The sequence below is a fragment of the Schistocerca piceifrons genome, chromosome 2 (assembly GCF_021461385.2).
Source record: "Schistocerca piceifrons isolate TAMUIC-IGC-003096 chromosome 2, iqSchPice1.1, whole genome shotgun sequence".
NCBI lineage: Eukaryota > Metazoa > Arthropoda > Insecta > Orthoptera > Acrididae > Schistocerca > Schistocerca piceifrons.
This window is the reverse complement of record NC_060139.1, coordinates 455,447,559-455,473,195: the sequence shown is the minus strand read 5'-3', so window position 1 is coordinate 455,473,195 and position 25,637 is coordinate 455,447,559. Positions and strand designations below refer to the sequence as shown.

General features: G+C 42.4%; 1 protein-coding gene across 8 annotated transcripts in view; it reads left to right on the top strand.

Annotated features, from left to right (window-relative positions):
- Nucleotides 1-25,637, top strand: part of LOC124776830 — a 322,032-nt gene that overhangs the window by 9,889 nt on the left and 286,506 nt on the right. For 4 of the 8 annotated variants that reach the window (XM_047251996.1, XM_047251994.1, XM_047251997.1 and 1 more), the window contains exon 2: nt 8,815-8,899. In XM_047251996.1, coding sequence (XP_047107952.1) covers nt 8,819-8,899 — 81 coding nt within the window. In that variant the 5' untranslated portion in view covers nt 8,815-8,818. Of the gene's footprint in view, nt 1-6,216; nt 6,283-6,925; nt 7,052-8,814; nt 8,900-25,440; nt 25,554-25,637 lie in introns of those variants that run through there. The other 4 variants (XM_047251992.1, XM_047251990.1, XM_047251991.1 and 1 more) reach the window with 4 other exon arrangements.

Sequence of the window (25,637 nt, the reverse complement as noted above, 5' to 3'; positions counted from 1 at the left end):
ACATTTGGAGTGAGTTAGAACGTCAACTTTGCTCCAGACCACAGATGTTATCTGATTTCAGCTCTTCAGGAAAAATGGTCTGCCATTCCTTCAGACATTCATACACATCACTGAAATTGTCCCCAGAAGAGCCCAAGGTGTCATAAAGACAAAGTGTGGAAACATCCTATATTAATGTCCACTAAAAGGTTTCTGAATACCTTTGATCAGTTGGTGTAATTTTTCATCATGACAGAGGAGAATAAATTAAAATAGTAGTGTTGAAGAAATCATGGTTACTTCTGCTCTAAAAGTATGAAATGTTGGGTAGAGCAAAGTTTTTCAAAGTTAGGGCTAGTTGGTGTGAAGAACTGAAATTGCATCACAAATCTTACTGTGAAGTTACAGTTTCTGTCATTGAAATGGCAGGAAGGTATGTCTATATACAAAGAATAAAAAATATAGTTATCAAAGATTAAAACTATCTGGAACACCATTAAACAGAAAACAAATAAAAACTAGCAGAAAGAAAATTCACTAGAGGAAACTGAAATTACAGAGAGCTGGTTAGTACTTGTCTTCAGGATGAAAATTTCCTTGTGTTGCCAGTAAGGCACAGTTAAAAGTAGGGGAATTAAAAACAAATCCCAAGCTTTTGGAATTGTTAATTACTTTCTCAGGAAGGAAAGGAAATACAGATAGATTGGGAAGGAAGGCTAGATTGAAGATCCTAGATTGAGTTGCACCTAAAGGGTGCAGGGTGACTGGGGCTGTTGAAGACCCCAGTGGAGATGCTGTTCACAGTTAAGAATGACTCTTATTGGTTTTGATACATGACATATTGAGATGACCACGCCTCTCTCCATTTTCCCCAGTTGGTGCTGATGTATGGGCAGTGACTCCCACTCTGGCTGCTGAACCGGCACCATGTGATGATGACAGCAAGCCTGTGGAAGGCCGGCAGCCTTTAGGGGCCACAGCTGTCAACATCAGCAGTGCCCTGCTTCCGTTGGCACTGTACAGTCTGTTAGCACCTTGCTCTGCTCGTATCACTGTGACGGCGTGTGAAGGTGGCTGTGCATGTGGTGCGACTTGCTGCCCTCTAACAGGTGTCAGATGGTGGCTGGTGCTGTGGCACCAAGTACTACTAGAAATTCAGTGTAGAGATGGCAGGAGGCTCATATAGCAGGTCGACAGGGCTGTGGTACTAAATCCCACCAAGGACTTAGTGCTGGGGCAGGCGCAGCACGGTCTCAAATGTGTGGCTGCTGCTATCAGTACCCAGTCGTCTCGCTGCTCGGCATAACTCTTCCGTTGTGGTGGTGTTGCCAGTTCCCAGTGATGAGAAATGGTTCCCTGCCTCAAAGTCTAGACTTATATATATGCCTTTGGTGTGTATTTGTTTGACTAAAACTTGACACCTAGTGATGCCATCCATAATGAGAGACCTCCTTGGTATTGTGTATGTTGTTGTCACCAACATGTCACCACACTGGAAACTACCAGCTTGTGGCCATTAATGCAATGCTCCATAGTGGCTTCCACACTACGTCTCATTACTTTTGAAAAAGATTTGTAATTTTTACTGAAAAACTGAATAGCGGCACTACACCCCTGTCTGCCTTGAGGACAATGCGAGGAAAATTATTTATTAAAGTTATTAAAGGGCTCTGCATAAATTTTGATGTTCACTAACAATACACATTTGCTAAGAAAAGCACCAAACTTAACATGCCAAAACATTCAATAACTCAGAACATGCCAAATACTTTCAGTAACTCAGCCGTGCTATAGGTAGTAAGAACTTACATAAAAAAGCAGCCTAAACCATTCTAATTTAATTTATATCACTGGTTACATTATCAAAGGTCGTGGGTCATGAGGGATAAAACAAAAGCTGTTTACAGGCACCTGGACGTCATGAACTGCAGTTTTTGTAGTATTTTGAAATTTAATAGTGCAAAACCTTTAATAGCTATTGGAATGAAACTTTAACCAAATAATTAGTATATTGTGACCTCTATGTGAAAAAAATTTAAAAAACTGTGGAATACATAGTAGTGAAGTGAATATTGATTTTTATCTTATGAACTTTATTACATGTATTAACAATGTAGGAAAAGACATATTGCCACTTACCGTAAGGAAGACAGGTAAAGTTTCAGACAGGCACTGTTAAAAGACACATATAGCTTCTGGCCAAAGCCTTCATCAGTAAAAAAACACACACACACACACACACACACACACACACACACACACACACACACACACACACACACACAAAGCAAGCACAACTCACGCACGCGTGTCCACCAACTACAGCATCTTGGGCCAGAATGCAACATCACATGGGATGCAAGCAGCACTCTAGAGGGTGTGGGGAAGTGTATAGGTGGGGAGAGAGAGATAAATGCTGTCTGCTGGAGTGTGCTGGGACTAGACTGCCACCAGGTGCAGCTTCAGCAGGTTGTGGGGCAGAAAGGTGGGGAAAAAAGGAACAAGAAAGGTGAGGAGCGGGGAAAGACAGGTGGATGCGTTGGCAGAGGGCTGGAAATAAATAGGGTGGGAGATGAGAATGGGGAGAAGATGGTAGGGTATAGGCGGTGGAAACTGTTGGGTGGAGGGTGTGGAACAGTGTGTTACCATAGGTTGAGGCCAGGATAGTTATAGGAGCGGTGAATGTGTAGTAAAGATAATTCCCATATCCACAGTTCAGAAATGCTGGTGGTGGAGGGAAGCATCTAGATGGCTAGAGTAGTGAAGCAGCCATTGAAATCAAGTGTGTTATGTTCAGCTGCATGTTGGGCCACATGGTGATCTACTTTGCTCTTGGCCACAGTTTGCAGTGCTGTTCATCCTGGCTGACTGCTGGTTGGTAGTTATACCAATATAAAAAGCTGTGCAATGATTGTGGCACAGCTGGTATATGACATGGCTGCTTTCATGGGTGGCCCAGCCCGTGGTGGGGTAGGATAAACCTATGACAGGACTGGAATAGGAAGTGCTGGGTGGGTGGGTTGGGCAGGTTTTGCACCTGGGTCTTCCACAGGGATACGACCATTGTGCCAAGGGACTGAGATTGGGAATGGGATTGGGATGGACTAGGATGTTGTGGAGGTTGGGTGGGTGACAGAGCACCATGGTAGGAAGGGTGGGAAATATCTCAGGTAGGATGTCCCTCATTTCAGGGTATGATGGTAGGTAATCAAAGGCCTGGTGAATTATATGGTTCAGATGTTCCAGTCTAAGGTGGTACTGGGTGATGAAGGGGACACTCCTTTGTGACAGGGTCTTCGGGGTGGTGGGAGGATTGGGGGTGTGACGGGAAATGGCACATGAGGTCTGTTTGCAAACTAAGTCTATGGGATAGTGCCTGTTTGTGAAGGCCTTGGTGAGACCCTCAGCATATTGAGCAAGGGAGTTATTTGTCACTCCAGATACACTGTGACTGGGTGGCCAGACTATACGGGACAGATTGCTTGGTGTGAAAGGGATGACAGCTGTCAAAATCCAGGTACTGTTGGTAATTGATGGGTTTAATGTGGACAGGTGCAGATGGAGCCATCAGAGAGGAGGTGGTCAACATCTAGGAAGGTGTCACACTGGGTTGAGGAGGACCACGTGAAGCAGATGGGAGAGGAAGTGATGCATTTGTGACGGAACAAAGATAGTGTGTCTTGGTCTTTAGTTCAGATCATGAAGGTGTCGTCAATGAACCAGACTAGGGGTTTGGTGTTTTGATATGCTAGGAAGGTCTCCTCTAGATTACCCATGAAAAGGTTGACATTGGAGGGTGCTGTGCGAGTGTCCATGGCTGTGCTGTGGATTTGTGTACATACCTCTCCTCCAAATGAGAAGTAGTTGTGGGTTAGGATAGTTATTAAGGTGTATGAGGAATGAGGTACTGGGTTTGGAATGTAAAGGATGTTGGGAAATAGCGGTGAGACCATGGGCATGAGGGATGTTGGTGTATAGGTAGGTGGTGTCAGCAGTGACAAGTAGGGATCCAGGAGGTAAAGGGATGGGATGGTGAAGAGTCTTTGATGTAGGAGGCTGGGTTATGGACAATTGGTTGATGGTGTTGGTCATTGAGGGCTGAAATTCTTTCAGTTTGGACATGATAACCAGCCACAATGGGGCATCCAGTTTTGTTGGGTTTGTGAATTTTGGAGAGCATGGGAAAGGTGAGTGTGTGGGGTGTCATAGGGGTGAGGAGGGAAATGGATTCAGGGGATATGTTCCAGGAAGGCCTTAAACAGAGGTTTGAGTTTGTGTTGGACTTCCAGGAAGGGATCACTCTGGCAGTGTTTATAGGTGAAGGAGTCGCGTAATTGGTTGAGGACTTCTGCCAGGTAGTCACTACAATTCATAACAACAGTAGTGGAACCTTCATCTGCAGGTAGGATGATTAGGTCAGGATTCATTTTGAGATTGTGTATGGCTGTCCTTTTTCTACTGAAAGGTTGGTGCTCTGTGGAAGGGACCTATGGAAGGATGGAGAGGATAAGTTGGAGGTAAGGAATTCCTGGAAGGTGACCAGTGGGTGGTTATATGGGAGGGGGGGTTATGGTTGGATGGTGGTATGAACTGGAAAAGATAGGGTTCAGTGTTGGAATTAGGGTCGTTTTGGTTGGAGGGAGTGGCAGAAAAGAAGTGCTTCCATTGCAGGGTTCGGGAGAAGCGGAGTAGGCCTTCGAAAAGTCCAGCATGATTAAATTTGGGTGTAGGGCTAAAGGTGAGGCCTTTGGATAGTACTGAAACTTCTATGGAGCTCAGGGGTTTGGTGGAAAAGTTAACAACAGTGATAAGGAAGTGTTTTGGCTCTAGATTTGGATTTGGACGACAATTGATAGGAAATTTTGGGGGATGTGGTGAGATGGAAAGGTCATCAGCTAGACAGGGTTTAGCTGCTATGAGAGATGGACAAGGAGGAACACTGTGGGTGTGATAAGCATCGGATAGTGGTGATCCGAGCTGGCAGTAGGATTTCTTTTCCTACATTGTTAATATTCCTACCAGGAGTTTCCATTGTTTGAAATATGTGTATTTTTTTTCAGGTACTCTGTATTTTCATACTATTAAAAATAAAAGGTCAAAACAAATTTCATTCTTTTAACTATTAACTTGTTGAAACAGTAAACCAGAAATATTTACCAATTTGTTATTTTGTGCATTTAATAAAATGTTTTTTAGAAGTCAATTTTTTCTTCTAATAATTTAAGAACATTTTACATGTTTCAGCTTAAAATGTGTAATACATTGTTGAATAATGTGGTTTCAGCGTAGACAAGCAGTATATTGTTATTCTTGCAAAATTTTCTTTTTGTAACTGTAATATTGGATGAGATAATGATACCTAAGTATGCAAAAACATTGACTAGGGGAAACTGAAACTAAAATTTTGCATGTCATTTTCTTCTCAATGATAATGTATCAAAACTTTCCAGCTCCATAATAATTTATGACCATGAGTGTCGTTTTTATCTTATTTAGTTTTCTTTTTTTTCTTTGTTATTCTGGCCTCCTTTGTTATGCTTTCATCAACTTTTTCATCGTCAGCAACACATTGCCTGTCTGCTTGTAGCAGCCCACTTTTCATGTTGTCTCAGTCGTGATGCGAGTCTGCTTATGGCTTTTAAGCTGCTTTGTACTCCATCATTAAAATATATTATGGGATCCATCACACCAATCTGAAAAGCTGAGACGCAAACAAAAACAGTTTTTGGCAAGTGTGCCCAAATGCAGCTATTGAAGCTTTCATTGGAATTGTGTGTTTTCCAAGTAAAAATTTTTTCAGGAGTTTAGAATCTGGAAGATTTCTATATATTGGCTTTACTTTTACCATAACAGTTTCTGGTGTGAGCTTTGCATGTGTATGTTTTTGTCCATTTGTCTTACACATATTATACTTAGACCATGAAGTGTTTCCTTTTGGGCAGAGGCCACTCTATGGTTGCTTGTCAGTGGATATTCTGTGAAACCGAAATGGCCAAATTGCTTTTCCCGTCTCACTGACAGTTTTGCAGTTTCTCCTGGTGGCTAGACTATAATATTCTGTGAGGTTTTCTATTTCTGATTTGGTGAGTCTGCCGTTGTTCACCAATTCCTTCGCCACCAGAGACTTCTTTCCCTGTCATGTCCTTGCAGAGTTTCCTATTTTGCCCCCTATGTTGCCCCCACTCTTTTCTGCACATGCCCTATACATTATACTTTTTTTTTTTTTTTTAATTTCAGCTTCACCACGTGGTTTAGCAGCTGCAGCACTTTTGAAGGCTTAAGAGTCACCATCATCAAGGTGGTGTATGTATAGCACACCATGTGTAGCAACTGACCTACTAAAAAGAGAGACTTGCTTTTCATACCACCACTGAAACCTTTGAAGTTTTTGTCACATTTGTGTTCACTTACCTTATTTGCACAATTTTGGCAGTGTTTTGTCAGCCATTCATAGTCCAGCACCTTGCCTGGACAGTATCTACAGAGGTAACTGCGACAACTCCGTCCAGTGATATGTGACGTCACCTCTGCCCTGTTAGGGCATTGTGCAAATGTTTATAATACCTTTCATATTTTACAGGTGGCAGTGGTAGATCTTTTATAGCACAGAATACCTGGGTTCCTTTTCTTTCTTTCCAGTACGCCTCAGGGCATAAGCAAGGCATATATTCACTATATTTTGTGCATTTTACAGATGTCATGTACAGTTTGTTACTTTACACGTTACAATTTTGCTGAATAGGCCTTTTCTCTTATGTCCTCACTAAATGTAAGTGATTTTTGACTATTACAATATTTACGTTTAGCAACAGACAAAAGCAACTCTGAAAGCTTATGCTTACTAATTGAAATTTAACTGTTATTTTTACTATTTACATGTTTCAACTTGAGTTTTGAATCACTGTCTAGTGAACATTTAGGTGTAACCTCACTTTGCTATGGCATAACAATTTCTTCATTTTTACAATTTCCAATAACAAGCTTGTGTTGACTACCATAAAACTAACTTTTGTGAAAGGGTTGAAACACACCATCAAAACAACAAGTTTACAGCACAAAGGCACACAAAAACGTAAGTAAACTAAAGTAATCTACTAGTATCAACATAAATATCAATTGCAATAAATCCCTGCTTGTAATACAGTTGATATGTTCTTCAAGGATGTCACACAAATGAGTTTCTACAAAAATAGCAGCACCAAAATTAATTAGTGAGACTTCGTAGGCAAGGTTGTGTGTTTGACAGCAGTGTGACAGCCAGGCATTCACATGCTACATCTGCTTTAGAAAGGCATTTAAACATGAAAATGATCAGGTACTATACATAAAGTATATACGAGGTGGAATCCAAAATTTTCGGGACTGGTGCTGCCATCTGGAAAGTAGGATTAGTAAATCTCTGCACCGCTAGGTAGCGAGAGCTGCATATCTGAGGAGTCAGATTGACATTCAGCTGGGAGGATGTGTTGCATGTCCACAGTGATTTCCATAATACTCTTTGTTTGGTGGGTGGCTATTTTACAATGGATCTGCGAACAGAACAGCACGTGTGTATCAAAGTCTGTGCGAATCTTGGGAAAAGTGCTATGGAGACCCTTGCAATAATTCAACAAGTGTTTGGGGGACAGAGCATGAGCCATAAGTGTTTGAGTGGCATGCTCGGTTCAGGGCCGGCCGTACAGACGTCGAAGATGATCCTCACACTGGAAAGTCCGTTAGCCGCATAATACCAGACATTGTTGCCAAACTTCAACAATTGGTTTGTGCGGATCGACGTCGAACCATTCAAGATGTTGCAGATGAAGTGGGTATAGGTTATGGGACATGACAACGAATGTTGACTGATGAATTGGGCATGCATCATGTTGTCCCAAAATTTGTACCAAAGATCTTAACTGCCGATCAGAAGGCACTGCGCGTTGAAGTGTGCATGGACGTTCATCAGACCGCATGTGATGATCCAACCTTCTTGTCATGGGTTATCACTGCTGATGAGAGCTGGATTTATGGTTATGACCCAGAGACAAAGCAACAATCGTCCCAGTGGAAGAGGCCGGGATCTCAAAGACCCAGGAAAGCGAGATAGGTGAAGAGCAAAGTGATGAGCATGATCATCATTTTCTTTGATACCAAGGGAATTGTGCACAAAGAATTCATCCCACCCAACCAAACAGTGAATTCCACGTACTACTGTGACGTTTTGGGTTGGCTCCCTGAAAACGTGCAGTGACGACGGCCTGAACTTTGGCGTCAAGGGAACTGGCTGCTGCATCACAGCAATGCGCCCTGTCACGCGTCCTTGCTGACCAGGACCTTTTTGACAAAAAACATGGTGGTTGCACCACACCCACCGTGCTCACCAGATTTGGCCCCTTGTGACTTCATGCTATTCCCAAAACTGAAACTCAAGTTGACAGGCCATTGGTTCAACACTCTAGGGAGGATTCAAGAAGCATTGCTGGTGGTGATTAACACTCTCAAAGAACAGGACTTCCAGAAAAAGTTTGATCAGTGGCAGAAGCTCTGGGATGCGTGACCATTAGTCCAAAGGTAAGGTTTTCAACATATGGCACCACCAGTCCCAAAAATTTTGGAGAGCACCTTGTATTTTTAGAATTGGGAAGAATCATAGAATTTTGTTAAATAAAAAGTTCATGTTTTGGACCCTCATGACCTCCAGGTCTCCTCATTTGGGAAATGTGCTGCGTAGCCTGTCAAGCATGGACCTTTTTTTTTTTTTTTTTTTTTTTTTTTTTGGACAAATCGATTGAATTTTCTCTTTAAAATGTACTGTGTCATAGCTTTCCTTGAATTCTTTTAACATTTCACTTGCAGACAGATGGATGATGGCAGTAGAGAGCATTCATCACCGGAGTATTCTGTTCGTGCTGGACCATCAGCTTTGGGGCAAAATGAGCAGGTATAATAACTGTTACATTATAGCTGCAGATGTTAGTATGCCCTTCATTTTATGTAACAAGACTGGTTTCCATCTAAACTGTGGTGCAAAAAAGTATTTGCTAGTTGGAAGTGCATTGGTAATTATTTATTTTCATATTCTTGTTATTTGCAAAATGCATTCTCTGGTAAAAATGTAGGTTGATGTTTCTCCTATCATTTAGTTTGAAATAGTAAGGACTGGTGTAAAAGTAATTTTGTACATATAGAAATTGTTACAGAGCTTGCAACAAGACTAATATGGATGCTGAATCAGTGATGTGCTTTTCAGAGGATTAAAAAAAATAGTGTAAACAAAAGTTACAGAATAGTTGCAAAGGAAACCATGACCACTGTAATTATTTATATTTCTTTCTTTCAAGGTAACCTTAATTGCCTTAATCTAGCTGCAAATATGTTTTAAAAACTCAAGAGGAGTGATGTAGCAGAATGATGAAAAAATAGTGGGTGTTAAGAGAAATAATGGAATGTTTTAGAGCAGTGCATTGTGCATGTGAGGTTGAGATTACAGATTAATCTATTCCTGCCCCTAACGGGGTGCAATAGGAGATGAAAGTTTTTAATATGTCACTATTAAGGCGATTTTGAAACTACACCTATGAAAATTGGCATTTGGTTTGTTGTTTAGGAGTAAAGAAATGAGTGTTTCACTGTTTTTGGAAATTTTACCCCTTCAGAGATGAAATAGTGGGTGAAAGCTTTTTTAATGTAAATTGTATTAATAACCTACTAAAGTATTTTTAAAGCTTCATCTATGAAAATTAGTATTTGTTTTTGGAAATTCAATCCCTAGAGGTGAAATAGTGCCTGGCTGATTCATTGACTAGTCATCGGCCAGCCCAAACTGCTAATCATAGAAACTTGAAAATTTGGGAACTTACATAGTAGATATTGTTTAAGAAGGGATTGTTCGAAATTCTGCTTCTAAAGAACCAGAGATTACTGCATAATAGGTGTAAAACGAATACTGTTAAATAAGATATCACAAAAACCAAAGAAATTCTGGTTGTATGTAAAGACTGTTAATGCCACCGAAGTTAGTGTCCAGTCCTTAGCAAATGAGACAGGAAATGAAATTGAGTGCAGCAAAGCAGAAGCTGAAATACTTAACTCCATTTTAAAATCTTTCTTTATGAAGGAGAACCCAAGAGAAATGTAGCAGTTTAATCATCATGCCACTGAAAAGCTGAATGAAATAAGGACGAGTGTCACTGATGTTGAGAAACAGCTGAAATCGTTAAAATTGAACAAAGTTCCAGGTCCCAATGCAATTCCTGTCATATTCTGTATTGAATTTGCAGTTGAGTTAGCCCCCTCTTCTCACTATAATCTATCATAGATCCATCGAACAAAAAACTGTGCCCAATTTTTGGAAAAAGGCCCAGGACACACCCAACTACAAGAAGGGTAGTAGAAATGATCCGCAAAACTGCTGTCCAATATCCTAGACATGCCCTCTACTATTACAGGTGATTCTAAATATTTCCTCCCCAAGGGGCTCACCTCTCTTTGGCGGGTTCATGCTTGTGTACCGTGGGACCCCAGCCTTTGCAGCATCTTTTCCCTTCCGTGCTGTATTTCCTCCCTTGGGGAACATGTCTGGGATGTTAATGGTAATGTTCCGCATTGTCTGTCACTGATATAAGAACAGTCTCAACACTGTTTTTTGTTCACTTTCCCTTTCTTTGTTTCCCTTCTCCTCTCATTCCTCCACTTCGGTGTTTGAGGTTCTCTTTTTCTTCTTCCTCCTCATGTGCTCCTGAAGCCCGATCCATGTGTCTGACGTGTAACAGGTGACTGGGTAACGCGTAATTCCCAGCTCTGGGTCGACAGGTAGGGTTCGCACTTTCCTCCCTGGTACAGGCCAGGCCCAGGGAAGGGTGATTGCCTGAGCTACTACCTTCCCAAATTGCTGATTGGTTCCTCGGTCAGGTGTTCAGTATGTGTGACCTGAGGTTCACCTTAGGCAGGTGCACCCCATTGTGAAGGGGACCCCCAGTTGGAAGGAGCATGCCATTGGAGATGCTGGCAATCGTGGGGAATTTTCTCACAATGAGCCGATCATCTTCACAATCAACATCTATGAAATGTAAATGGAATGAGGCTAATGATTCACTGACTCTTCCAGCTGCACCGCCGTTCCTTGTGGTCTCACATACTGGAGACGGCCAGCCCTTCGCAATGGTAAATCCGTTTATTATTCAGAAAGGTGTTGATCCCATTCCCGGCCGTGTGAAATCCTGCTCTCGTTTACAGAATGGGACTTTGCTTTTGGGGGCTTCTTATGATTCTCAAGTGCAACAACTGCTTGCTGCCTCACTCCTCCACGGTCGTCCTGTTCATATTGAGGCCCATAGAACTCTGAATTCTTCCCCTGGTGTTATTTACATTAGGCTGCTCGACAGCCTGACCGAGGTTGAAATCCATTATTACCTCTCTGATCAGGGTGTCATTGCCATCCATTGGATGATGAAAAAGGTAGATTCCTCCTTAGTACCCAGCCGCACTCTTTTTCTCACCTTTGATAGAGTGGTGCTTCCGTCCAAGATCAAAGCAGGCTATGAAATTATCACAGTCCGACCGTACATTCCCAACACTATGTGCTGCTACCAGTGTCATCATTACAACCACACTTGAGAGTCCTGTAGGCACCCAGCCAAATCTGTAACCTTTGGTAGGGATGCACATGAGGGCGATTGTCTGCCCCCTCCCCTCTGTATCAAGTGCAATGGTGGCCATGCTGCCTTCTCTCGGGATTGTTCCGTGTATCTTGATGAGCGGGCTGTCCAGGAGATGTGGGCAAAGGAAAAAGTGCCTTACCCAGTTGCTTGCGAGTTACTGGCTAGTCGCAAACCCTGTGTTCTTCCATCTGGCACCTATAGTTTCCTTCTTGTTACCCCTTGCTCCATGAAGGATGCAAACACGCGACCTTGAATTCAGTGCTGAGGTTTTGAAATTTCCAAGCATCACCATCCCTCCATCCAGCTGTGCAACATGCCATCAAACTCTCGCCTCGAGGGGCGAAGCCACCAGTTACACAACTGGTAGGCCGGAAGGGGCAGAAGGAGTACTCCCGGGAAGACTTCCTACGTCCCTCCAGCCAAACAACACCCGAGTTTTCCTCTTCTAACCGGAAAGGCTTGAAGAAGTCTGCCAAAGACAAACGTTCTTCTTCTTCACCTACCTGAAGATCCTCTTCAATGGTGTTGCCATGTGATACTTTAGCCCAGCTAGCCTCCGTGTCGCCAGTGCACACTACCAACTGTTTTCTACGTTGGATTCCACAGACCAACAGCACAAGCACGCCGATGCTTCTTTGGACCTCATGGAGCAGGATCCTCCTCCTTCTGTGCCCTGTAGCAGTGAGTCTTCACAGGCTGTCATTCGGTAGTTCCCAAGGTGACACCCCTTCATTTCTTTCTCATGACTCTCCTCCAAAGGAATGTTCGTGGGCTTCGGTCCCACAAAGAGGATTTATGGCTGCTTTTAGCATTGCAGCTTCCCCTTGTACTCTGCCTTCAGGAAAGAAAATTGCATCCTCACTACCGCTTTGAGCTTTCACTTTTCTTCCCAGTTTGTTTTGAACTTCTCCCTGAGGTCGGCATTCCATCTCATGGGGACATCATGCTGCTCATATGGGATGACATTCTGAGTCAACCCACCTCGCTAACTTCCCATCTTCAAGCTGTTGCAGTTCGCCTTTTACTTCCTCACCTGACACTTTCCCTCTGTACCATTTGTCCCTCTATCATTTGATGTCGCTAGGGCCGACTTCCTTCAGTTTATCGGGCAGCTACCTCCCCCATTTCTGCTACTCGGTGACTTTAATGCACATCGTCTCCTTTGGGGTTCTCCCATAACATGTCAGAGAGGTGCCCTCTTAGTTGATCATCTTAATCAACTAAACCTGTTCACCTTAACACTGGAGCACCCACATTCCTTTCCGACTCTTTGCAAACCTATTCCCATTTGGACCTATCCTTCTGCACTGCCCAGCTTGCCCATCGTCTTGAGTGGTCCATTCTTTCTGACACCTACTTGAGCGAACATTTCCCATGTGCTATCTGTTTGCTAACTCCTACCCCACGTGCGTGCACACCCAAATGGCAGCTTACTAAGGCTGACTGGCATCTTTTCTTCTCCATGGCAACCTTTGAAGAACTAGATTTCCCCAATTGTGATGACCTGACCAGGTGTAATATCTCACAAATGTTTTCTGTACTGCTGCAGAATGTTCCATTCCTCGCACTCCATCTTTACTACGCCGTTTCCCGTTCCCTTGGTGGACTGAGGCATGCAGTGCTGCAATTTGTGCACTGACAACGTGTTCTCTGCATTTTTACCTATCATCCTATGATGGCAAACTGCATTCCTTATAAACAGATGAGTGGAAAGTGTCGTCGCATTCTTTGGGACAGCAAAAAAGCTAGCTGGATTTCATTCACTAGTTCTTTCAACAATTTCACCCCTTTCTCTGTCACATGGACCAATCTCCAACGGCTCTCTGGGACCAAGATCCATTTGCCAGTTTCCAGCCTGACAGTAGCAGATGATCTCGTCGTGGACCCTGTTACTATCTCGAACACAATGGGCCACCATTTTGCAGAAATTTTGAGCTCTTCCCACTATCACAATACCTTACTCCATCGGAAACAAGCGGAAGAGGCTTGTGCGATACCCTTCTCTTCTCAGAATCATGAGTGCTGCAATGCTGCCTTTTTACTATGAGGGAGCTAGATCATGCTCTCAGTTCATCCTGATCCTCCTCCCCAGGGCCAGACGCTGTCCACTTTCAGAGGTTGCAGCACCTTTTTTTGTGAGCCAGCACTTTCTGCTTACTATGTTCAACCGCATCTGGGCAGAGGGCACATTTCACAGATGTTGTCTTGAAGCCACCGACATACCCATACCTAAGCCGTGTAAGGACAAAAACCTTCCAACCTTTCTTCTAGCTACCACCCCATCTCTCTCACCAGCTGTGTTTGCAAGGTGATGGAACGTATGATTCATGCCTGGCTGGTATGGTGGCTCAAGTCTCGCAATTTACTAACAACTGCACAGTGTGGATTTCGAGTGCACCCTTCTGCAGTTCACCATCTCATTATGTTGTCCACCCATGTCATGAATGGTTTTATGCAGAAATCCCAGACTGCTTTTGTTTTTCACTTTGGAGAAGGCCTAAGACACCTGCTGGAGAACTGGTATCCTCTGTACTCTTTACTCGTGGGGCTTCCGTGGCCCCCTTCCCTGTTTCCTTCAGGAGGGTGCGTGTGGGTTTTGCCTTGTCGGACACCTTCATCCAGGAAAACGGTGTGTCTCAGGGTTCCGTCCCAAAGATTGTCCTCGTTGCTATCGCCATTAACTGCATAATGGCCTGTCTCCCAGTGGGCATCTCTGGCTCCCTTATGGTTGACAATTTTGCCATCTATTGCAGTTCTCCATGGACCTGTCTTGCTGAGCAGTGTCTTTGTAACCTCCCCCTCACTTATCGACGTTAATGACAGTGAAAAATTAAACCGCGTGTACCTAATGGAAATTTGGGAAAAGCAATCGTCACCGAAGTTAATCTGTCGGTAAAGAGGGAGGAAAGGGTTACATCTAAATGAAAGGAAAAATGCAAATGAAACTGGTGGAAATTAATTTTGAAAAGGGGTAAAGTTAATAAAGAATGTAAATGTGCGGCCATCACGTTAACAATTAATTGGCACTAATTAGATATTTGAGATTTGGGGGAAATTACGGTCGCCAGTCCTAAGGACAATTACTATAGTAACTGAAAAAGAAAGGTTATTACACATATAATTAGCACTAGAAGCGTGGCAACTGAAGGTTGACACGTGTAATGTGAAAACTGAAAGTTTATCATAAGTAATAAATTTCGCTACACTCTGACTTAATTTAGCAAAAGAATTAATAAAACCGGAAAATTGAAAGTTAATTTAGTGACTGAAGTTAATAGTGAGCTTTCTTTCTGAAGCACATCGAAATTCAGTAAAATACGTTTAGTCTTGGACTACCTCAACAATCGTTTCAAAAGCTACTTGAATCTACGCAATTTAGAAATAAGAGATTTAACTTTGAACTTGAATTAAATGATTCTGAACAATTAACAGTAGTAAAATTTAGTACGTACCAAGCTGAGCTGCAGTCACAGGTAAGCTAAAATACAGTAACAAAACTCGCACTCTTAATTTGTGCTTTTGTAATCTAAATATTGTAACCAGCTATGAATACCTTAACTGAACTTTGAAATTAAAGCAGTGAAATCAAATGATGCTGGTGTTTGAATTTCAACGACACTCGGGTTCATTCTGGAAAAGGAAGGGACCCTGCTTGGTAATGCAATTGGGACAATGAGCAACAAAGGTTCATGCTAAGTTGCTGTAATTTTGTGATGCAACCATTTTAAAAGTTTGAAAAGCTGAGGTCTGCCATACAGTTCTAAAAATTTACGTGCTTCCAGTCTTCCTTGTTGGTTGATTGAAGGTTTGAAGCCGTCGATCGAGGAGGTGGCAACAGTCACTCATTGTCGGTCGTCGCTGTTGCAGAAGCTGGATGTTGGCGCGCCTTCTTCTCGACATGGTCACCAGATGAAACAGGCTCTTGATGTGCGCCAGCTAATGCTTCGCGTCTGCGACACCATGTCAGAAACTATCATTGCAAGTCGAGCGCAATTACATGCTGCCAAACCCCAAAAGCGCGGCAACTCGCGGGAGCTTCACACAACACACCTGCTCCACTCGCTACTCCAGGCAGACTCCCCTCTGCCCGCACTCCACGCGACCGAGTTAACACTACCAAAGATCCTAAACACTCTGCTTCTCCACACGACCTATCGATGTATTCGTTCAATAACATAGTTTTCCCTAGGCCAGACCCAGCGTAAAAATACAAATAATATTCACTAAACAAACCAAAATTTTATATATATATATATATATATATATATATATAGACACACACACACACACAAAAAAAAATAAGGAAAAGTGCAGCAGATGGAAATAGAAGGATATGCATTTCCGGCGTTATATCTTCAGCAATGTCTTGATCATCTTTACTCCTGGAGCTTCAACAATGGCTTTCATTTTCCCACTGACAAAACCGTTGTATAATTTCTGGCAGCACAATTGTTTTCTCCCACCATCTTTGCATCTTGGGCCTGTTGCTCTTCCATTCATTGAAACTGTGAAATTCCTGGGACTCATGCTCGATAGGAAACACTCTTGGTCCTCTCATGTGTCTTACCTGGCAGCCCGCTGTATGTGGTCCCTCAATCTCCTAATTGTCCTCAGTAGTACTTCCTGGGGTGCTGATCGAACCACCCTCCTCTGTTTGTACTGGTCCCTTGTGTCCATTTGAAATTACACTATGGGTGCTTTGTTTGTGTGTCTGCATATCCATCCCTCTTATGCCATCTCAACACTATCCACCATCATGGCATCCTTTTGGCCACTGGTGCCTTTTACACTAGCCTGGTTGAATGTCTGTATGCTGAAGCTGCTGAACTACCAATGTCCTACCGCCTTGACTTTCTCCTCAGCAGGTATGCATGCTGTTTGTCTGACGTGTGGCCACCCATCCTGTGCCTCCTTCTTCGATGATTCCTTTGATCACCAGTATAGGGCGCGTCCCTCTTATCTGTTACTTCCTGGAGTCGACGTTCAGCACTTGCTCCGGTGGCTTAACTTCACACTACCTCTAACACTACCTCTAACTTCCCCGATGGGTGTGAACCCTTCACCACTGTGGTTTCTTGTAGTGGCATGTGTTAACCTTGGCCTTCCTTCGCTTCCTAAGGACACAACTCCAGCCTCACTCTATCGCCTTCTGTTTCACAACCTTCACATGGAATTTCACAACAATACCTTTGTGAGGACGTCATTATCAGGAGAAAGAAAACTGGCATTCTACGGATCGGAGCATGGAATGTCAGATCTCTTAATCGGGCAGATAGGTTAGAAAATTTAAAAAGGGAAATGGATAGGTTAAAGTTAGATATAGTGGGAATTAGTGAAGTTTGGTGGAAGGAGGAACAAGACTTTTGGTCAGGTGAATACAGGCTTATAAATACAAAATCAAATACGGGTAATGCAGAGTAGGTTTAATAATCAATAAAAAAATAGGAGTACGGGTAAGCTACTACAGACAGCATAGTGAATGCATTATTGTGGCCAAGAGAGACACGAAACCCACACCTACTACAGTAGTACAAGTTTCTATGCCAACTAGCTCTGCAGATGATGAAGAAGTTGATGAAATGTATGATGAGATAAAAGAAATTATTCAGGTAGTGAAGGGAGACGAAAATTTAATAGTCATGGGTGACTGGAATTCAAGAGTAGGAAAAGGGAGAGAAGGAAACATAGTAGGTGAATATGGATTGGGGCTACGAAATGAAAGAGGAAGCCGCCTGGTAGAATTTTGCACAGAGCACAACTCAATCACAGCTAACACTTGGTTTAAGAATCGTGAAAGAAGGTTGTATACATGGAAGAACCCTGGAGATACTAAAAGGTATCAGATAGATTATATAATGGTAAGACAGAGATTTAGGAACCAGATTTTAAATTGTAAGACATTTCCAGGGGCAGATGTGGACTCTGACCACAATCTATTGGTTATGAACTGTAGATTAAAACTGAAGACACTGCAAAAAGATGGGAATTTAAGGAGATGGGACCTGGATAAACTGACTAAACCAGAGGTTTTACTGAGTTTCAGGGAGAGCATAAGGGAACAATTGACAGGAATGGGGGGGAAGAAATACAGTAGAAGAAGAATGGGTAGCTTTGAGGGATGAAGTAGTGAAGGCAGCAGAGGGTCAAGTAGGTAAAAAGATGAGGGCAAGTAGAAATCCTTGGGTGACACAAGAAATATTGAATTTAATTGATGAAAGGAGAAAATATAAACATGCAGTAAATGAAGCAGGCAAAAAGGAATACAAACGTCTCAAAAATGAGACCGACAAGAAGTGCAAAATGGCTAAGCAGGGATGGCTAGAGGACAAATGTAAGGATGTAGAGGCCTATCTCACTAGGGGTAAGATAGATACTGCCTACAGGAAAATTAGAGAGACCTTTGGAGATAAGAGAACGACTTGTATGAATATCAGGAGCTCAGATGGAAACCCAGTTCTAAGCAAAGAAGGGAAAGCAGAAAGATGGAAGGAGTATATAGAGGGTCTATACGAGGGTGATGTACTTGAGGACAATGTTATAGAAATGGAAGAGTATGTAGATGAAGATGAAATGGGAGACATGATACTGCGTGAAGAGTTTGACAGAGCACTGAAAGACCTGAGTCGAAACAAGGCCCCCAGAGTAGACAACATTCCATTGGAACTACTGACGGCCTTGGGAGAGCCAGTCCTGACAAAACTCTACCATCTGGTGAGCAAGATGTATGAAACAGGCGAAATACCCTCAGACTTCAAGAAGAATATAATAATTCCAATCCCAAAGAAAGCAGGTGTTGACAGATGTGAGAATTACCGAACAATCAGTTTAATAAGCCACAGCTGCAAAATACTAACACGAATTCTTTACAGACGAATGGAAAAACTAGTAGAAGCCAACCTCGGGGAAGATCAGTTTGGATTCCGTAGAAACACTGGAACACATGAGGCAATACTGACCTTACGACTTATCTTAGAAGAAAGATTAAGGAAAGGCCAAAACCTACGTTTCTAGCATTTGTAGACTTAGAGAAAGCTTTTGACAATGTTGACTGGAATACTCTCTTTCAAATTCTAAAGGTGGCAGGGGTAAAATACAGGGAGCGAAAGGCTATTTACAATTTGTACAGAAACCAGATGGCAGTTATAAGAGTCGAGGGACATGAAAGGGAAGCAGTGGTTGGGAAGGGAGTAAGACAGGGTTGTAGCCTCTCCCCGATGTTGTTCAATCTGTATATTGAGCAAGCAGTAAAGGAAACAAAAGAAAAATTCGGAGTAGGTATTAAAATTCATGGAGAAGAAATAAAAACTTTGAGGTTCGCCGATGACATTGTAATTCTGTCAGAGACAGCAAAGGACTTGGAAGAGCAGTTGAACGGAATGGACAGTGTCTTGAAAGGAGGATATAAGATGAACATCAACAAAAGCAGAACGAGGATAATGGAATGTTGTCAAATTAAGTCGGGTGATGCTGAGGGAATTAGATTAGGAAATGAGACACTTAAAGTAGTAAAAGAGTTTTCCTATTTTGGGAGCAAAATAACTGATGATGGTCGAAGTAGAGGATATAAAATGTAGACTGGCAATGGCAAGGAAAGCGTTTCTGAAGAAGAGAAATTTGTTAACATCGAGTATAGATTTAAGTGTCAGGAAGTCGTTTCTGAAAGTTTTTGTATGGAATGTGGCCTTGTATGGAAGTGAAACATGGACGATAAATAGTTTGGACAAGAAGAGAATAGAAGCTTTCGAAATGTGGTGCTACAGAAGAATGCTGAAGATTAGATGGGTAGAACACACAACTAATGAGGAGGTACTGAATAGGATTGGGGAGAAGAGGAGTTTGTGGCACAACTTGACTAGAAGAAGGGATCGGTTGGTATGACATGTTCTGAGGCATCAAGGGATCACCAATTTAGTATTGGAGGGCAGCGTGGAGGGTAAAAATCATAGAGGGAGACAGAGATGAATACACTAAACAGTAGGTACTGGGGGGAGATGAATCTTGCACAGGATAGAGTAGCATGGAGAGCTGCATCAAACCAGTCTCAGGACTGAAGACCACAACACCACCACCTTTGTGAGCACTGATGGCTCTCAGCCCGACTGTGGTGTCGGGTGTGCCTTCGCCACTGGTGCCCACGTTTTTCAATATCTGCTTCAGGTGCACTGCTCAGTATTTACAGCCGAGCTCTTCACCCTGTATCAGGCCACTGAGTACATCCAGCAACACAGACTTTTCAGTTGTGTCCTATGCTTAGACACACTCAGCGACCTTAAAAAGTCTATGTATGCTGTACACCACCCATCCCTTAGTGCAGTGGGTGCAGGAAAACTGTCACTTGTTCACTCTTGGTGGAGCCAGTGTGATGTTTCTGTGGGTTCCTGGTCATGTCAGTCTGCAAGGAAATGAGGCTGCTGATGCTGCTGCCAAGGCTGCAATCCTCATACCTCAGCCAGCTAGTTCCTATATTCACTCTGATGATCTCTTTGTTGCTGTCTGTCAAGAGATGGTGTCCCTTTGGCATCACCAATGGTCCTCCCTTCACAGGAAATAGCTCTGGATTATTTGGCATCTCCCAGTGGTTTGGATGACCACCTCTCAGCCCTCCCACTGGGAGGAGGTCATTTTAACTAGGTTGCATATTAGGCACTGCCTTTTTAACCATAATCATTTGATAATTGGCACTGCCCCACCATATTGTACACATTGTGCCCAAGTTTTAACTGCCCGCCATATCATGACAGAATGCCCATTTTTTAACCGTTTACATTCCCGCTTGGGTTTGCCGTCTGAGTTATCAGCCATTTTAACAAATGACACTTGGCTGCCAACCATGTTTTACTTTTTGTCCATCAAAGCAATATGACAAAGGCCATTTAATTTTTAGTTTTGGACCTCCGTTTCTGTATGGCATCTTTTGTAGCCCTTTCTCCACATCCCTGGTTTTAGCTGTCTTCTCTTATGTCAATTGGGATTTACATGTAGTTGTTTTTTAACTCCTCTCTATATTCGTGTTCTATGTTTTTGACCTGGGTGTGTATAACCCCAGTTGTTTTTGCGCTCTAAAACAAAACAAAACAACCAATAAAATATTTCTGTTTGCTGATGACACAAGGTTGGTAGTGAAGGATGTTTTGTGCAATGTAGGCACTGTTTCAAATAGTATAGTTCATGATGCAAGTTCAAAGGTTGTAGAAAATAAATTAATGCTAAATCACAGTAAGACTCATTTTTACATTTTCTAACACACAATTCAACAAAACCCGAAGTTTGTTTCACAGAATGGATGTATGATTAGTGAAAGTGAACAGCTCAAATTAGAGTTCATATAGAGAACTGTCGTGCAAAGCCCACATTCAGGATCACGTTCAAAGACTTAATGCTGCCATTTGTACTATTCCAAAGGTGCCTGAAGTAAGTGAGTGTAATTTGCACAAAAAGTAGCCTACTTTGCTTATTTTCATTCACTTCTGACGTATGGTATTATAGTTTGGGGTAACTCTTCTCATTTGCGATGGTTATTTTTGGCTCAGAAATGGGTAGTTCGGGCAATAAGGGGTGTAAGTTCATGAACCTCTTGTCGATCACTGTTCATAAGCTGGCTATTCTGACACTGGCCTCATTTGGATTGCACTTCCTTGAATCTTGTTCAGAAAGGTGTGCAATGTACTGCTGCATCCATTTTCAACAAGCTACCACAAGAATTCAAAAATCTTAGAAGCAATCCATGCACTTTCAAATCAAAGCTGAAGTTTCCTCATGGGTCATTCTTCTGTTCTGTTGAGGAGTTCTTTGAAAAATTAAGTTGATTCCTATGTTTTATTGTTAATTCATTTTATTTTATCTGTTATTACTTTTATGTTGTAATTTCATCTGCTAAAATGTTCCATGACCTTGGAGATTTGCTCCTCAATTTGGTTCTGTGGAACTAGACTTGTAAAATAAAAAAAAAAATTGGTTTATTGTAGAATCTTGGAACGTATTCTGAGCTGAAACTTAATGAGGTATCTTGAACGGAATGACCTCCTCGATGCAAACCAGCATGGTTTTCGAAAACATCGATCGTGTGAAATCCGACTCGCACTTTCCCCACATGACATACTGAAAACTTTGCATCAAGTCAATCAGGCAGATGCAGTGTTTCTTGATTTCCGAAAAGTATTTGACTCAGTACTGCACCTACACTTATTGTCAAAAGTATAATATGGGGTATTAAGTGAAATTTGTGACTGGATTGAGGACTTTTTGGTAGGGAGGACACAACATGTTATCTAGATGGAGGTTCATCTTCAGATGTAGAAATAACTTCAGGTGTGCCCCTGAGAAGTGTGTTGGGACCCTTGCTATTCATGTCTTATGTTAATGATCTTGCACAGACAATATCAATAGAAAACTCAGGCTTTTTGCAGATCATGCAGTTATCTATACTGAAGTACTATATGAGAGAAGCTGCATAAATATTGTCAGATCTTGATAAAATTTCAACATGGTGCACAGATTGGCAACTTGCCGTAAATGTTCAGAAATGTAAAATTTTGCACTTCACAAAATGAAAAAATGTAGTATCCTATGACTATAATATCAATGAGTCACTGTTGGAATCGGCCAGCTCGTACAAATATGTGGGTGTATCACTTTGTTGGGATATGAAATTGAATTATCACCTAGATTCAGTCATGGGTAAAGCAGGTGGTAGACTTTGGTTTATAGGTAGAATACTGGGGAAGTGTAATCAGTCTACAAAAGAGATTGCTTACAAATCACTCATGCGACCCATCCTAGAATATTGCTAAAGTGTCTGGGACCCATACCAAATAGGACTAACAGGGGATATTGAACGCATACAGAGAAGGGCAACGTGAATGGTCACAGGTTTGTTTAATCCATGGGAGAGTGTCACAGAGGTACTGAAGGAACTGAAATGGCAGACTCTTGAAGACAGATGTAAACTGTCTCGAGAAAGTCTGTTAACAAAGTTTCAAGAAGCGGCTTTAAATGATTACTCTAGGGATATACCACAACCCCCTAAGCATTACTCACATAAGGATTATGAGGAGGAGATTAGAATGATTACTGTATGCACAGAGGCATTCAAACAATCATTCTTCCATACTCCATATATGAATGGAACAGGAAGAAACCCTAATAACTGGTACAATGGAACATACACTCAGCCATGCACCCCACGGTGGTTTGTGGAGTATAGATGTAGATGTAGGGTACTACTGTCACGTGCTGGAACTACACCACCTTATTTTCTCCTGTTCTGTGGTCTGTGTAGCTCTTCAAGAAATGCTCTTCACTGATGAGCATTCTTGAATACTTTTTGGTTATTGTGCATTGTCAGAACCGTGCTGGTTCCAGGAGGGCGTCTTGTGGAATCTGTGCTTCGGTTTGTACAAAGTAGTCACTGAATAAATTCCCCTTTGTACATCATTGGAGGCAGTAGTAGTTTGGTGCAAATGAACTTAGCAATTACCACTTACAACATTTACCTACCTCCAGGAAGACCACTTAACTTATTTTTAACTGACTACACTAATCCAACATCATTTCCCCCTTTTTCACCTGCTTGGGGACTTCAGTGCAGACCCCTCCCTTTGGGGGAGTAAAAATTCGTCTGTTAGGGGCTTTCTAATTGACTAGCTTCTCACAACCAAGATCTCTGATTTCTCAATGATGGTTCTCCTGCCAAATTCGGTGTTGCCCATGGCACCTTTCCATTTATTAACGTAACAATCACTTCCCTTAATCCTGTGTCTTCACTACATTAATCACCATGCAATGACCTTTGTGACAGTGACCACTTTCCTGTGGTCCTGTCATTTCCTTGCCACTGCCAGATGGACCGACTGCCTTGTTGGGCTCTTCAGAGCCAGCTGGCATTTGCGTGCCTCTGCTGTTACATTCACCACCTGTCTGTTGGATTGTATTGATGAGTTTGTGCGAGGTGTCTCAGATGCGATCATCCGCACTGCTGGAACTGCTATTCACCCCTCTCCCTGTACTCGGCTTTCCCTCCAACCCCATCACCCACCTCCCAGTCCACCGTGCCGTGATGGATTAAAGACACTGTAATAACGATTCAGGCTCACTAACAAACTCTGCAGTGATTCAAATGACATCCTTCGCAGACCAACCTTATCACTTTTAAGCAATTTTGTCCTGAGCTTATTTGCTTGTGGTCGGTTCTGCAGTACTCGTAGAACATTAGCCTCCTTTGTTGCCTGCCTCCATTTTTCATCACTGTCTGTCACTTTCCCTCTCTAGTTCCTGACCCTCATTCCTTTGAGGTCCTCCTCCATATCTTCAAGCTTCATTTGCTGGGTCTTCCTCTTCGCCTTCTCCCTTCGGGCTTTCCCATAAACAGTTTCTTAACTCTTAGAGTTTCTGTCATTCTCTGTACATGACAAACCCATCTTATTCTTGCTCGCTTGATTTTCACTACAGCATTCTTCTGCCCAAAAAGTGTCTAGTTCTGTGTTTTATTCTGATTCTCCAGCTTCCTTTGCCTCTCACTGTCCCAAATATCTTTCTCAAAATCTTCCTTTCCCATCTCAATAACCACTCTTCCTTGTTTGTAGTCACCACCCAGCCTTCTGATTCATACTTTACTACAAGACTTAATTCAGTCAAATATATTTGTGTTTTTATATTCCTACTAAAATTTCAGGGCTTGAATATATTCTACAAGGAATAATAGCATTGATTTCCACTTGGTATCATTTGTTGAATTTTTGCTGCTGTCCTGTTACCTTTTTCTGTTATTAAATGTAGATATTCAAACTTTTCCAATATTTGGTACTCTTTCACATGTATTTTTATTGAGGTGTCTCCTCTATCCTCACCAGTATCTCCGATCATCATATACTTTGTTTTACCTGTATTCACCTCCAGTCCTAAATTTCACACTGCTCCTTCCAGTGCAACATAATTATCCTTCAAACTTCTGATATTCCTTGCAATTAATGGTACATCAAGAGCGTATGCCACCACATGGACCAGCTGGTTAAATATTGTTCTCCCTGAGTTTGTTGGCAATTGGTGAATTACATTCTCTAGTGCTAAGTTAAAGAGTAGCAAAGAGATCACAACTTACAGCCGCAGCCCTCTCCCCATGTAGCACTTTTCTAACAACTCTTACTCTATTCTGACTTTTCAAGCTTGTAGACATAATCTTTTATTAATCCCGGTTGTATACGTGAGCATATTGTTGGATGAGTACACTTAACTCTTCCCTTTGTGCCTCAGATAAACAGGTAGATTAATTGACTTCTGCGTATATTGCTAATACGTCTATGTTCTCCCTGTTCAAGTGTTCGTATTTTTGTGCCTCAAGTAAACATATCTCAGGATATAACAACTCTATTTTTACACTACCATCTCCTCTGCAGTTGTTGTGTGTTGTTCTCACCCTCACCAAATCTACCGATATCTCTTACTCATCCACTGTGAAGTAACACTTACCATTATCTACATCAATTTGTACTTTGAATAATCCGAAAGCATCCACACCCATTAAACAACTGACAGTCAATTTTTCTACTACCAAACAGGTACATTCTATGGTGACGTCTTTGAATGTTATGAGTATACAACAAAAAAACCTCCATTTGAACGGGCCTCAAAGGGGCAATGGTGCTGACTGGCTGCCATGTCATTCTCAGCCCTTAGGCATCACTGGATGCGGACGCGGACGTGGAGGGGCGTGTGGTCAGTACACCGGTCTCCCGCCCATTGTCAGTTATTGAGCCCGGTTCCTACTTCTCAGTCGAAGTAGCTCCTCAGTTGGCCCCACAAGGGCTGAGTGCACCCTGCGTGCCAACAGCACTCGACGGACCCAGACGGTGACCCATCCGAGTGCTAACCAAGTTCGGCAGCACTTAACTGAAGGGAACTGTTGTTCATACTGCGGCAAGGCCATTGGTGATGTTATGGGTATGTATGCCTGTAATCTTATCCCCTTTGATCTGTTCCCAACTGCAGTTGGAATATGGCAATTTTGTACTGGTAAAGTTGGTA